This window comes from Pygoscelis adeliae, unplaced genomic scaffold (genome assembly GCF_000699105.1).
Source record: "Pygoscelis adeliae isolate BGI_AS28 unplaced genomic scaffold, ASM69910v1 Scaffold377, whole genome shotgun sequence".
NCBI lineage: Eukaryota > Metazoa > Chordata > Aves > Sphenisciformes > Spheniscidae > Pygoscelis > Pygoscelis adeliae.
The window spans coordinates 628,965-644,261 of record NW_008825210.1 but is presented as its reverse complement, the minus strand read 5'-3'; the positions used below and the strand labels follow the sequence as shown (position 1 = coordinate 644,261).

Below are 15,297 nucleotides of genomic sequence, written 5' to 3'. Positions count from 1 at the left end.
TAACCAGCACCCCCAGGCCCTTTTCCGCCAGGCAGCTCTCCAGCCACTCTTCCCCAAGCCTGTAGCGCTGCATGGGGTTGTTGTGGCCGAAGTGCAGGACCCGGCATCTTGCTCTGCTTCATTTGGTACAAGGGTAGCCCCAGCAGAGGGGCTGGAGAAAACCTGGGGGCAGGGACATTAAAAGTGCTGTAAGTAATGGCATCAGGGCTGCTCTGCTAAAACCTTTCATCTTGTATTGCTGGATCCAAGTCAGAATTGAGCATTTCGCTGGGTATGTGTATTCAACAACCTCCACTCGGGACATTTCAGAATACTAGGTTTCTGCACAGCATGGTAAATAAATAACTCTAAAAGGGGATTTGTATTTGATGTATATACGATTTCATATCGTGGGTTTGATAAGATAGCAATGATTATAGTGAAATGAAAGCATAACTCACGGTACCGTTATTATTATGGGTTTCTTAATGCACTGCTAAAATACTGTCAGGGATTTTGTCTTTAGAAGTTAATAATTCTATGAAATATGGCAGCACCCACATCATATTAGGCAAACAATTCTCCGGACAGTAGCCGTTCACGTGATGAATAGTTCCAGGTTCAGTCTGTGGATTTCTTACAAGAGACTGATTCCTGAACTCAAACTGGGTGGAATCCTTTTAGCTCTGCAGGTTTCTATTTGGATCGGCAGTCTTGGCCGAGGTGGTGGACTGCTGCCCTATTAGATGTGTTCAGAACTGCGCTAACAAAATAAGCGTTAATGGGTTGCACAGAGCTATCACTGTTAACCATTTAGATTCTGAATGTGGAATGGTGGAAGAATATGCAATGATGCAAAAATATGCTTTAAAGTGATTTACAGCAGGGAAATTACACTGTCTGAACCTGGGCCCTTAAAAACCTGGGGTAACTGCCACATTATGTGGTAAATATTGAGCAGTGACTAGTTTGTATTCACTTCTTTTTACTATTTCCCATCCCAACACATCAGTATAATTTTCCGTTGAAGGGACATGAGGATGGGAATGCGACAGTATTTGGCTAGTGAAAAGCATTAATTCTCAAGTCTGCTTATGTATAACAGTGCTAAATTGCTTTTTTGTCTAGAAAAAGTAGCAGGTATTGGTATTTTATTTTTAGTAGCACAAAAACGATGCAGAAGAAAAATGTAGTGGGATGACCTCAGTGGCCTGATTTCTGGTATCCGTGCAGAATTAGTACTTGTGGCTCATATTGAGTCCTTCCGAAACATCAGCAAATAGATGATATTGTTTAAGATGTTTAGTTTCTATCTGGAAAATTTGTCACATTGACAAACAATTATTCCCAGGGCTTAAAAGCCAATAAATATATCTGTACAGCTTCACTTTGTTTAAAAAAAAAAAAAAAAAAAGTGGCTCTATAATAGTAGACTTTATAGACTGCTGAATTGTGCTCAGCAAAATTCTTCCTTATAAATAGTTACATCTGAAATAACACAGAAGAAAAAAAAATCCATGCATATGAATGCTTCAGAAGACTGCCAAAACCTACAAATATGCATAATTTCTGTAGAACCTTACATGCCATGTGGCAGAGACAATGGGATCTTTCATGGCAAAAAAGATGGATAAATTAACTTGTCTGAAATGTTGAAATGCTTAGCTTTTGGGCCTTCTTTGCATTGGAAATATATTGAATATGGAGAAGGCTGTAGTTAGACTGACATGGAGGTAGTTAAACTGAACTGAATGGACCTTGATGAAATTTGTGGTGGAGCCAGATAGTAGCCTTAGCAACTCCGCGAGACACAGAGATAAATACTCTGAATTAAGACCATACAGTAAATAAGGAAGGGATGCTTGATTTTTTAAAAAAATATAAATTATGTAATGATTATGAAATAAAATAGTATTTAGTATAGTAATTTATAGTATATACTGTATGTTATATTCTTTTGCACAAAAGTAGGCTGCAGAGAGCACGCTACCTAAAATCTACATTGTAAAGGCAGCAAGAAATCTATAGATAAACGTGGCATAATCCTGTCTGGGAGGTCGGTGTCTCCTGAAGTTTTCTTTTAATACTTGGAATGAAAATAAAATAGTCGCTTGAGCTTGATATGATGCTCACTAAAGTCAGTGGGAGTTTTGCCTTTGCAATGCCTTAGTTCAGGCTCTGACCGAAACAGAGACGAGTACAATAGCAAAGCAAGATGTTACGAAGCCAAGAATGCCATCAGCATTCAATTGGCATGGCCAAACTCTGATAACGGAAAGGAAAAGGAAAATGCTGTTATGGTCAATTAAGGTAAAACGCGATGTATATTTGTAATTCAGAAAAAGAGATGATTCAACAAGGTATAACAGGGGAGGGCATGATACAAATCCAAACGGAGGGTCCCACCAAACAAATAAATGGAAAGGATGTCTTAAACTCTCATTTCAGTCATGGGGCTTTCATTAATTCCTATTTCCAAGAAGTAAATGGTGAGAAAAATAAACAGGAATTAATGAAAAAAAAAAATGGTAATCTATGCTGTATCTGGCTGAAAATGGAAGCAACAGATGAACTTCACTGTTGAACCCTAAACATCAGGTGAAACTGCTGAAAAACAGCTCATGACAATTAGGAGCTGTGAAAGGAACATATACAATGTGACTATACTTCAAGATCAAACTTCTAAGAGCTGTGAAAAAGGCTGGAAAAGTTTGAGTGCTACCTTGGAGTAAAAGAGTAAAAACAGGCAGTAGGATCTTGCTGAGTGTAGTCTTGGTAAGACCCAAGGGCATTCTTGAGACTGTTTTCAAATCGTTCTTGCTTTGGTAACTACTTATTAAGTAGCTTGTCAGCTGCAACATACTATGAACCTGCAGCATCTAAAGTTGGATGCATATATATTATAGAGTATAGGATGCTACAGTACACATGGCCACTAGAGAAGGAGAAAGAATGAACCAGTGATGGGCGAATCAACAAGAAGAAAAGGGAGAAGAACAGGGAAAAAACCTCCTGTCTTTTTAGGCTTGTGAAGAATTTGCACTACCTAGCTAAGACGTGGCTTTCCATATAATTTTACGGTGCTGCAAGTGTGTAAGGTATTAGATATACAACGGCTTCTTCCTCTGTCAGAGCTGTGTGAGGCGTTTGGCATCCCTCCTGTTGAAATCTCCTTCCTCCTCTATTAATTCTGATTATGTGTCACAGTGAAATACCTTTTGTGAAGACAGATTTTCTCACGTTTATACCATACATACGTGCTTCTACTTTTAACAAGTATTCTACTGAGAGGTTTGGTATCCTCCAGCAATTCCTGAGCCAACTGCCACTGTTTAGATGCTAATTTCAGGCCAAAGCTTCCTGAGGTCTGGAGGCTGGGAACCCTCCAGCCTTCCCACTGCGAGGACAAGGCTGGACCTCCTGAGCAAGTCAACAGGAGTTACAGCCGTGACTGAGATGACAGAGTTGTACTCTGTTACTAGAAAACATGTTCTTATTTTTGTTTGAGGTATGAGGAAGATATTTGATAAGACTGTACGCAGTTGTGCTATCACATAAATGTCATTTTATCAGTAGCTGCCATTTAATTATTTAGCAAGGTAAGTTATTTACATGTTTTATTTTTCTGGATGGGTAGAGAAGACTAACTAATTGCCGCTTTGTGGATGGCAGACATAAATTGGGAGCTTTCAGGTATATCAAAATGTGCCGCTTCTTTACATAGACAAAATTTCCTCCTGGTTACCACCAATTCTTATTTTCTTTTCCCTCTGATACGCTGCCTATGGAAAACCCAATATTTGTTCTTTCTCTTTTCCTGTGATAGCAGAATTTACACACCTGGGTTATTTACACAATAAAGATGCCCCTCAAACTGATTCCCAGTTTCCCACTTGCAGTCAGAAGCGGGGGGGGAGGCACATACACCAGCCCCTGGGAGCCCTGCAGACCTGGAGAGGCGATGCAAGGGCAACAGGACAGGGCCGTGCTGGAAAGAGGTTTGCAGAAGAGAACGAGGCAGGACACTCAATGAACGTAGGTGAAGAATTTTGCATTCAAGCATGTGCAAACATCGTTTGCAATAGTACAGATGAAGTAACTCTGGACGTTGGCAGTGGTAGTTAACTGAAAGGTTGAGAAAGCCACAAAATCCCTGCGCATAAGAGTTTACTGTGTGTAGTTATAATTATTTTGTACTTTATTTTTGCTTAAATAGTGTGTAGCATTGGTTTTTTTGGGTGTTGGCGGTATACAACAGAAACTAGAAAGGTTTCTGTAAAAGGAAATTATTTTTCCATCCATCAAGTTAGACTGATTTATATGGGTTTAATGTCATGAATGGTAAACATTCGTATGCATTGTACAGCTTGTTGGTTCTTCTATGCTTCACAAATGTCACAGAGAAAAAACTTTTTTGCTTAAGAATGAGTAAGCAGCTTTTCTTTGTAGAAATTCATGCAAATCCTTGGGAAGAGCACTATAAAAACGCTAGTTCTGTTAGACTACAGATGTCTGTGCTCCATTTAAAACGCTCTTTATGGTCTGATTCACTTCTTTAGCAGGTTCTTAAGAGGTCTGCATATTAAGAAAAAGCAGCAGAACTTTAAAGATTTTTACAGAAACTAGAGCAGCAAAAAGCCTATTTTCTAAACCCCCTTTTCCTCAGGAATTGGAGAAAGAAGGTTCAAAATTTAGGTTAATTCTTCTTGCAGTTCCATCTAATCCTTCTTTTATTTCCCTCATATGGACAGCCTCTCTCTTTTTAAAAAAAAACAGAATTATATTGTTTAGTAATAGACTCTTTCCATGTGTGTGCACTTCCCTTCTGCCTTGTGAGCCATCCATGACAAAACAGCTAAGACCAAAGAAAAATTCTTTACTTAAGAGCACAGAATACATTTGTTCTCTAAACTGTTAACTTCCAAATGGAAAATCTTGGGAGAAAGACCCTTGAAATAAAGGAATTTTTATTCTGCTAGTAATTAGCACATTTACGTATTAACAATACAGCACCAGTACTGTATATAGCATACTAAAACGTGCCTGCTTTTGGTGGGATTCTCAGGCTCCGCTCCTATGTATCACGACTCAAAATAAAACCACAGGGGAATTTTATCAGTTGCTTCAATGAAAACAGGTTTAGAGTAAAGCTGGGGCTTCTGAGACTCTTTTATTTTCTCTATAAGCAAAGTTTACTTGGAGCCCTTTTTTCTTAAATATGCTTTCACCATGTTCAATGACTTTATATCAGGGCAGAAACACTTTTTCGTGTTTTGTCAGCATTAAAAAGGTGATCTTTTGTGTATCTTTTGTTCATGGCTTAATAACCCTGGTCCACAGAAAACACAGACAGAAGTTTACAGGCCCTCACTTTTTAATGACTCTTTCTGCCATTTCAGTAGCATGACCCAGAGGGAGCCAATCAATTATACTTATGAGTGAGGTACAAATGACAGCCATAAATAATCATGAATTACTAATGACCAGAATTCAGCAAGTGCAATTACCCACTTGCTCTCATTCTCTAGGTTTGCTCACGTAGAGAACTATGCCTCCAGTGTGGCACCTTGGGCTGCTTCTGCTGTGAAGTTGCATCGAAATGCTCTTGCCCTTCTCAAATGTGCTCTTCCTATGAGGCAAAGCCTATGTCTACATACTTGTCTAGCACAGCAAATTACAAAAAAAATTCTTTTTTTTTTTAATGAATGAGAATTTACTTTTTAAAAAGCTGTGTATTTCTAGATTTACATTTAAAATAGACTCCTGTAACAAGGGGTCTGTATGCAGGCAGGTGTCTAACTCACTGACGTCCTGAGTTGTCTCTCCTTTTATCATTCTAGCACAACGTAATCACAGTCAACAGGGGAGCTGCCATACTGATAGCGTTTCATTTATATCATGTGATCACAAGTATAATACACAATGATAGTAAACAACATAAAAAGATTAATCTGTTTAGTTGAGGGTGTAATGTTACATGGATTTAAGCTAAATTGGAGTAACACAAGAAACCAATTTTTGTACTGAATCAGGCCAAGAGTCCCTGCAGACCAGTCAGCTTCCTCCAACAGTGGCATACAGAGGGTGCTTTGAGAATGGTGTACGAGTAAGGCATACTCGGAGGGAGCTTTCCCCTGCTGTGCCCTTCCAGCACCTACAGCCCAAATAGTTGACAGTCTAGTAATATTTAAAACCAGACCTCAATTAAAATCAGAGTAGTACAAGTTGGTGTATAGATCAGGCCTTAAAATAAGATGAATATTATTTTAGTAGCATATCAGACTACGCAGAACAAAAGGACAGTGCCTCCTCTGGAGAGCCTGCTCCAAGCAAAAAGACAAAAGGAGTATTGTACAGATGAGAAGATGAAACACAAAGCAAGTTAGTGATCTACCCGAGGTCACATGAGAGCACACCACAGCTGAAACCGGAACGCTGATCTCCAAGACACCGTGTTTAAGACCATTCCAATTCACGACGTTCCCGTTTCTGCAGCGTTGCTCATCATTTGTAGTTCTTGAGTCCATCCTCCCACTCCCCTCCCTTCTTCCACAAATGCCTCAGTGATGTAATTTTTTGGAATTGTGGATAGCTCTGATGATATCTGTGCTGAAGAGGGTTATTGAAGTTGCTGCCAGGAAAAGATGGGAAAAAAACCTCCCAGTGCTGCTATCTGGGAACCCAGCAGCAGTGACAGATTCAAGTGGGTGCGTTAATAAGAGGGCCTGCTCCTTCAATAGCTACCTGGTATCTGCAGAGTAGGCTGTGTAATCTTGGGCCATCTGCTTCCAGAAGTAGAGCAGTGTTCTCGGCTGAGGAACACAAACCTCTAGAAGGTGTCATGTAGGTAGAAGTCCCACCACCACCTCACTCTACCCTTCCAGTCCATGCTGCTTGGCCGCGGCCTAGAATTCTCATAGTGTGCTATTGATAAAAACACCTTCATTTTCCTTTTTTGCCTAAAATTGATGGTAGTTACACAGATACCGTCAGGTCAGGTACAAGAGCTTCTGTTGCACTCTGCAAGCAACCCTGCCAAATTTGAAAAGGCTTTCTTATCAGCTGTGATCTTGCAACATATGAATGCTCACTTTCTCTAAAATGATGCTGTAGGAGCTAATTCACTCAGTGTAAATGCACATGATCCATGAAAATGCATAAACCAAATATGGTTTTAGTCTGTGGTGTCTCAATGTAAAGCCAGAAGAAGTTTCAGCAATTAGAAATGAAATGAAGAAGTGCCCAGTTCCTGTCCAGTGGACAGTGTGTCCAATCACCTACAACATGTCCACGTCCAGAATTATCACTGGGTTGACACAAGTAAGAAAACACTGCCGTGATGCTTACCATTTTTCTTTTAGATGGTGGCCTCTGGCTTTTTGCCTAAAGATATACTGTATTAATAGGAAGGCTTCCTTCAATAGTCACTGTTTAAAGTACTGAATATTGTAGTCTTGTTTAAAATTTATGTAAAATTGGTATTATTTATTCCGTCACCTTCCTGTCAAATCCTTAACTGGCTACTGGGTCCAGGAGGGCTAGCTGGATCTGCTTACATTTACTCACTGAGTCTCTGAAAGGAACAATCCCAATGTACGTATAAACGTAGAGCTGTCCTGTCCTAGTGAAAGTGAAGCCTGACCTTTTGTTTCATTATTAATGAACACAACAAAACACATTTATTAAATGTGCACTTTTTCATTACTCCATATGTTTCCTTTTTCCCAGCCCATGTCTGACATGTGACAGTAAAGCACAGAGTGATTGTCCCTAGTGCCTTCTCCCTTGTGACTTCTTGCCACCTGCTTTATAGCATTAAACAGATGTATAAGTGTAAAGCATTACAAAACTCATCTTTTCAATCAGGTAGACCTTAAAAAAAAATTCCAAATAAAGCTACACTATGGTTAAGCATTTTATCTGCTCAATGTAAAGAAGAAAAGCACTGTAGATTTTGGGAAGATTATGAAGCAGTAAGATATTTCAGGTGCACAGTAGGTCAAATTATCCATTTATATCACAGGTGACCATTAGGGATTTTGTTTATTTCATATCACATCTTGTTTATGTTCCTTTAATGACCAAAATATTCCTCTAACATGCAATAAAGAGTATCTACCAGCGAAATCCTAACAGAGGCATTGCATTATTCATCGTCAAGTGAAGAGGAAAATTTCAATTGCCAGTTTCTGGTAAATGTCTAATTAAGAAAGGGGACTTCTGAGCTACAGACAGGCGCCACAATCATTAAAGGGCAGTTTTCTGAAGATTATGAGTCTCCAGTCTGTCAAGCAGAGTTTTTCTACAGCTGCACTAATTCAGCAGTAGAAAACCCTGTCTAGAACAAAGCCCTTGGAATTAACATCTTGTTTAAGCAAACACATGCCTACTTTGAAGTAAGTGTGATAGGTTCACAACTGTTACTGAGGTCAAGTTTAATGGTAGTGAAGTGACAGAATATAACTTCGATGCTATTCTTAAATTTCAGCTGCAGCACAGTGTACATACAGAGTATTTGAAGCCATACAGTGTATTTCAAGTAGACCAGTTTATTATAATTGGCACAACCAGTTCGGTCTTAACATGGAAAACTACTGAAATGTAGACCAACTCATTCTCTGGCTGCCCAATTAAATTTGAGGGTGTGAAAAGCATATGCATAGAGGCAATTATTTTTGTTTCCCAAATCTTACAGTTTTGATTAGAAATTTTTTATGACCTTAATGTTTACTTTGGCAAGCTTCATTCTGGCCCTGATTTAGGATAACATCATTGCTCAGTAGGTTTACGTCTAGTTAGACTGTTTCCTTGAATCAGGCTTACTTAATGACTGATTACTTTAGTCTAATTTTTGCAAGTCTAAACATGCGAATGGAATTCTAATGGCAAAGGGAACCGTATCAGTGATCAGCTCAGTGCAACTGGTTTGTGTGTGAGTTTTGCTGAAAGAATAGTTTCCCTGCAAGCGATGCTGCTGGAAGCTGCCAATGAAATACAGCCTTGGTTAACTCCTCATCACTACCGTCGTCTTATTAGCACAGTAATTTGTATGCTGACCTTGGTGCTTATATAACCTTGGCTGCAGTGTATCTTAGTCTAGTTTAAAAGACAAATCCAGCTTGCCCACTATTGTTTTTACAAATGCTGTCATTTTCACTTGTCTCGGAGACGTGCCACACCAAGAGCATGCGAAACGGGGCTTTCAAGTTACTAAAACACTAAAAGGTCATTACATCAACTGTTTTATTTATATATGAGCTTTAATTTGTGAAAGGTGCCAGCTCAACAATCACAGAGGCAGAAATCTTCTGACCTCGGATCATCTGAAGTCAAGGGCAATGGCAACATGAGCTTGTTTCCTGCCAGCCTTTCTATCTTTATTCTGGAGGGACAGCCTGGAGGAAGGGGTTAGCCTCCATACTCGCTTATCACACGATTTCTCAGCTGGAAGTGCCAGTTTTGATGGGTTGTTTTTATGATATCTTCCCACCATGAGAACTGGATGAACTCCATCATCTTGAATCCCAGGGAACAGCTTCGAGCATTGCGCACCCAGCTTAGAGTCATCTGTGATTTAAAACTCCCTGTTCTTATCCTTGGAAATATTAAGTGTCTATTTAGGATATGATTTCACTGCGTGCTTACCTCCCAAATTGTGTGTAAACATGTTCTTAGAGTGAAATAGGTACTCTAAGTTTCTTAAATTGAGGTCCTAATCTTTTTTTTCCTGTTTTACAAACTTAAAAGCTCTACCTCAGATGACTCATTCTTCTGTAAGTTTCCTTCAACGGAGATTACTTTTTGGTCCCCCAGGAATTTTCCTAAGGGAAAAGCCCTTATTTCTGTTATTGTTTGTATAGGAGCTGATGACATTGAGAAAAGCAAACTGGAAAACTGGTCTAAAACGCCCTCCCAATTTTCTGGTTTTCTTTCTTGCACCTTCTCCCTCCCTTTTCACAACCTTTAAAATCTTCTTAAGAAAATTTCCGTTTAACTAGAAACCCAAAATCTAATGGCATATAATTACTTCATATGCTGCATGTACCTGGGAAGCAAACCTCAGGATGCATCTAAGATATTATATACATCACGTTGCTGCCACAAGCATGCTTCTCATCGGTGACGCTGTTCTGCATCAAGATTTCAAGCTGCCAGTCCCCTTTGTATTTGTAATACAAAGCATTGATATGCATAGCTACAATAGACTTTAATGACGAGGTGTCTTAATTTGTTTTTTATTATGTGATTAAAGGTACAATAAGGTATGTGTTCAACAAGAGGGAAGACCATTGTTCTGCATCATTAAGCTCACAGCGGCCCAAAAAGAAATTGTAGGCAATGTGCCAAAGCCCTTAATGAACAGGATCCCTTTGAATTATCTGTGGATGAGGAAGGGATAAAGCCTGAGCCCTGGTATATTTGATCCTCTTTGTGCTCTCTGTTATGAGGACTTACGGAGCCAGACGTACTGGACCTTCTGGAATTGTAATTTATTGAAGCATTAATTTCCCAGCCATGCTAAAGCTCTTGGCCTGATAGAGAAAGTGCAGTTATGTACTGTTATCAATTCTTGCACGTGTTTTCTGAATTCCTACATCTCAGAGTCACGAACTTTTAAAAAATAAGGCTAAGGGGATTTATTTGTAACAATACTCAGTATTTCCTAAAACCAAGTTATGCAAATTTTGTCTAACTTGGACTTTAAAAAAAGCTTCTCTTAGTTTTCTCAGAAGCGGCAATGTCATCTTATCACATGATATTAGGGTTACATGGATGATACAAAATAAATCCACTGTAAGAGGTATTTGTTACTGCTAGAATATATTGAAACTTGTGTCTTTATATGCTGTTATTTTAAACGAAAATGATTCTTCATCTCCCTCACCGTTAAATTTTAAGTGATTGCTTTTATGTGGAGGTTACACGAGGATGCATTTTTATAGTTATAGTGACATTTAATTATCTGGACGTACTCCCTAAGCTATAGAATTCCCTCCCAACTATCTTATGAAGCACAGAAATCAAAGTAGTACCCTGTTAAAATAATTTTGCACGAAAATTCATATTCTGGAATAATCAGGGATTATAGCCTTAAATAATTCAGTTTTTACTATGTTAGAAATCCCGGTTTTATAGGATTACATGCAGACCTCACTTCTGTGGAAGCTGAGGGTATTCCAACCATGTTTCCCCAAAGGACTTCCAGGCTTAAAGTTAATCACGGGTGCTGTGCACTGTGCTCCACATTGCTGAAACGAGGTAGCAGCACTTTGCAGGTTGATTTCTAAATCCAAACTACTGCCAGAGATCTGCACCTGCAGCCAGCACCGGATAGCTTGGTCATCTCAGATATCAGCGGGGCTGTTCCTGTGACTGGTTTTAAGGACATGTATTTAAAGAATGTTGTCCTGCATCTGTTAGGAGATGTCACTAACTTGCAAAGGTTCTCTGCTGCCTTCATTTCACAACAAAAAACGTGCAAGCTTCCTAAACAATCAAAATAGTCATAATTTGTTGCTGTCTCAGTTTGTTCTGGTTGTTGCACTTCTGAATGTGATTCACTGATAGTCCTCAAACCCAGGCTGCATGAAAACTTGGCAACCTTGGGGGATACGTAACTATTACCACAGCCACTGCTTGAGCTGAACGGAGGATTTGCACAAACAATACCTGGCACCAGGTCTGCTGTTGCCGGCAGCGTCTGAAACTAGTTCTCAGTATAAAATAACGTCCGAGAAATCTGATCACCTTTCTCTAAAATTCTTCCCACCATCGCATGCGTAGCAGCTTAGCAAGTGGAAGTGAGTTAGTATAAATAGAAATGACAGTAAACACGTTCTCCTATTTGCTCTCACAAGTTTTTTTTTTCCACAAAGCGTCAGTGTGCTTTGGGTGAGTGAGCGAGAATTAGATCAAAACAACGTGTTTAAAATTTAATCACTTCCCTACTAGTGTAGCATACAAACCACATATTTTATTCACTTTGTTGTCCGTGACATCAGTATCTGGGATCAGATGCAGGTGGTAACGCAGCAAAGACACAGGATTTCTTTCACTCCCGTGCACCGCTGAGCAATTCCCTCTGCCGGCGAGCGCAGAACACGACAGCGCTGGGAAATGTCAACCGGCCCGACGCTCCTCTAACTGGGGGTGATTGTCCCTTATTCTAAACCGCCTTAGGAATGGCAGAGGTGGTCAAGTACAGCTTGAAGGATCTGGGTAGTTTCTGTTTATCTGGAGTGTTTGTACAGACAACCCACTTCACGTTTTCAGAGGGTAGCCATAAGCTTTCTGCCTATGATTATTTCAAAAGAGATTAGTAGGAGTACATCCCTAAACACCTGGCCATCGCTTCGCATGGTGCCCTCGTGCTGTTTTGGTCCAAATCATACTTCAGATGTGACAGAGTAAGAAATTTCAGAGAGGGAGATAATACAGACAGAAGGAAAAACAGAAACATAGGAAACAACATTTTTGTAATAGATGTTAGCGTGTTACCACATTTTTAGAAAACTTATCACATGCTTAATATGAGTAACTTGACACATAAAGATCTGTAGAGTAATAGTTTTGATCTACTGTCAATTCTAACTATCTGTTAGCTGGTATTTCTACACGCAGAGGAGCAAAAACTACAACAACTAGACATAAACTTATATTGGCAGGAACAGGCACTTAAAGACCGGACCGAGCACTGAATGAATGCATTGCACAGAAAGAAGCGTCTCTATGTACTTGTAAGCAGGTACAAACCCTTCCTTGCATGTCTTTCCTAACTTGTTCAAAGAGCGTGTGACCAAGCTATGACCCTTGTCAATAAATTTTGCTTAATATGTGCTGGAGTCCTATTTTGTGAGGTAAAGTTTTCTAAAAAGTTTGATGTATAATAGCATGCATTTAGATATTTGATGTTCTGCAAGTGTGAATGGGAAGGTACGTCATAAAAACATAATCGTTATCGTACACATATCAAATAAGGCAACCCCCCTCTCATTTCCACTTGTATAAGCAGTTTTTGGTATTTCATTTTCCCTGTCATTAACGGTGGTCACAAGCCTAAAAGAAAACATTTGCTTTTAGAAATGAAATCTAATTCTTTACCTGACAGACTTCATACAGTAACTTGTACTGTTCCTCTTGCTTCTGTAGAGTGCACAGACTGCATCCCATGTTTAAATAAAGTGGCAGAAATAATCTTCCTTATTCACCAGAGCAGCCACAGAAACCTCTGACAACAAGCATGCATGCAGATATCCTTGAAAGCCCTAGGTGGGTCGGCCGGACCGGAGCAGTTCACAGTGGTGTCTGTCGCACAGGGTGCTGCAGAGCAACGGTGCTCTTTTCTTTCGTGCTCTCCCTCCTTCCCTGGCAGTACACAGCACTCCCTCTGCCGCTCCGCTCCGGCTGTGGCACTGTGCTCCAATGCACGCACTATATACTGCTACTCATGCATATTAATCAGCTCTCATTGACTATTCATAACAGACAGTGATACAGAAGCTGTAATTGCCAGCTATGACAGCTGAAATTTCTCTAATTAACAGGCAAGTGCTTCAGTAGCAGGCATAATAAAAGACACTAACAATTTTGTAAACCATTTTGTAGCAATTACAAATAAACATGACTACATTTTACTATGGTCCCTCAGGATAATTCTTAACATATTTAAGCAGGCTAGAAGTACAGTTTAAATGTAAGTCACAAGGAAATGAATGTAACGGTACAAAACTTGGTAGTGGCTCTGGCAAAGTTGAATATGCTTAGTAGCATTTATTTTTCTCTCATACCGTGGTGGCATCTGAGAGCCTCGGTTTTATAGCAGGAGATGACTGAACTAGGCATTTAACAACCACAACAGAGAAAGGCCATCTCTATCCCTGAAAGCTTATGTGCAGCCTTAGGACTAATATTTATAGATTAGCTTTAGATTAATATTTATACCAAGTGAAAAATGGCTATCTATGCTACTGACTCTCATTGTATTTGAAGAGTGTAAATGACAGGTTCGCATATTTTTTGCTATATTAAAAATATAAACTTTACCAGATTATAAAAAGATATACAATAAAATAAGAATGGCATTTATGACTGCTCAGTATTTGAGTGCCTAGATCCTGTGCCATAGATGTAAAGGATAAAACATCAGTGAACTGCCCAATGAACTAGAAAAGTACTCACGAGTTACAAGCTTTATGTCTATTTTCCAGCCTGTAGGAAACACTACCTTGTGTTATGAGGTTGGATTGACCATACTGTTTCCAGTTGTTTAAGTAATCAGAAAGTGTGCGTTTTTATAATCCTTATTTCAATTCATTCTGCTATAAAGAAGAGAAGGCAACAGAGTAGTAGCTAGGAATGAGACCGAGAGTATAATTCTGATACAGGCGTTGCATGGCAGAGGGCCTGCATCTCGTGCTGCGGTTCTTTAACTGGTGTCTGACTACTGGCCGAGCAAGTTTCTGTGGATGGCAATGGAAATGTTGTGCAAGGATCATCTGTAGCTTTTGTGTCCAAACTCTGTACACAGGTATCTTGTAGGATACCCAGCTATTGCTACGATTGTACCGACTCACAGTTTGCATTGAAATGATCAGCTACGGAAATGCAGTTCACGCTATCCTGTGTTTTAGTACTAGACTTTAGTAAATAAGAGACTGTGACAAGATGGGGTCCCTTAACTCTGGGACTGTGTTTTGGTACCAGAGGAAAAGAAAGAAAGGAGACCTCTTCAAATCCCTGCCAAACATCTGAAAGCAGGCAGGGACTCCATCCCTGTGCTGTGACTGCGATGTCTCCCTGACGAGATTACCGCTGTGATGGTGGTACAACTTGCAAGGTTAGAGCAAGACAGAGGTAGCCTGGATCTTACTGCTGGCCCTCTAAGCTGAAGAACGATTCAGGCTATCCCTGGTCAGATATGCCAACCATGTACTGGCTTTTCCAAAGCTGGTCCACAGCCAGTGGCTGTGGATCTCGAACAACTGGAAAGTTCTTGCGTGAGGGAACTAGTGTTCCCTAAAAGCAGGAAAGATGATGATGATAAGTGAATTAAGTAAAAAAAAAAAAAGACCCTTGTGAAATTGTAAATAGGTTTATGGCTTTGATTAGATAATTTCTGATTATGTAATTTGATTAAGCAACTTAACATATAACTTTCAAAAATGTTGCCTATGATTCCCCCCCGTGCAATTAAGTTTCTTCTTAAATACTAGTTGCGATTTAAGTGTTGTAGTTCAGTTCAGGTGGCTGGGTTCAGTCAGGAATTTTTTTAGAAATAGCATGCAGCTGGATCTGATGAGAAATAAAACAGAAACATGC

At 39.6% G+C, this 15,297-nt stretch overlaps 1 protein-coding gene across 1 annotated transcript in view; it reads right to left on the bottom strand.

Annotated features, from left to right (window-relative positions):
* PDZRN3 (PDZ domain containing ring finger 3) overlaps window positions 1-13,372 on the bottom strand; it is a 35,955-nt gene extending 22,583 nt beyond the window's left edge. Inside the window, 1 exon segment of the mRNA XM_009329008.1 lies at window positions 13,081-13,372. Coding sequence (XP_009327283.1) covers window positions 13,081-13,149 — 69 coding nt within the window. The 5' untranslated portion in view covers window positions 13,150-13,372.
* Window positions 13,373-15,297: the final 1,925 nt, after the last annotated feature.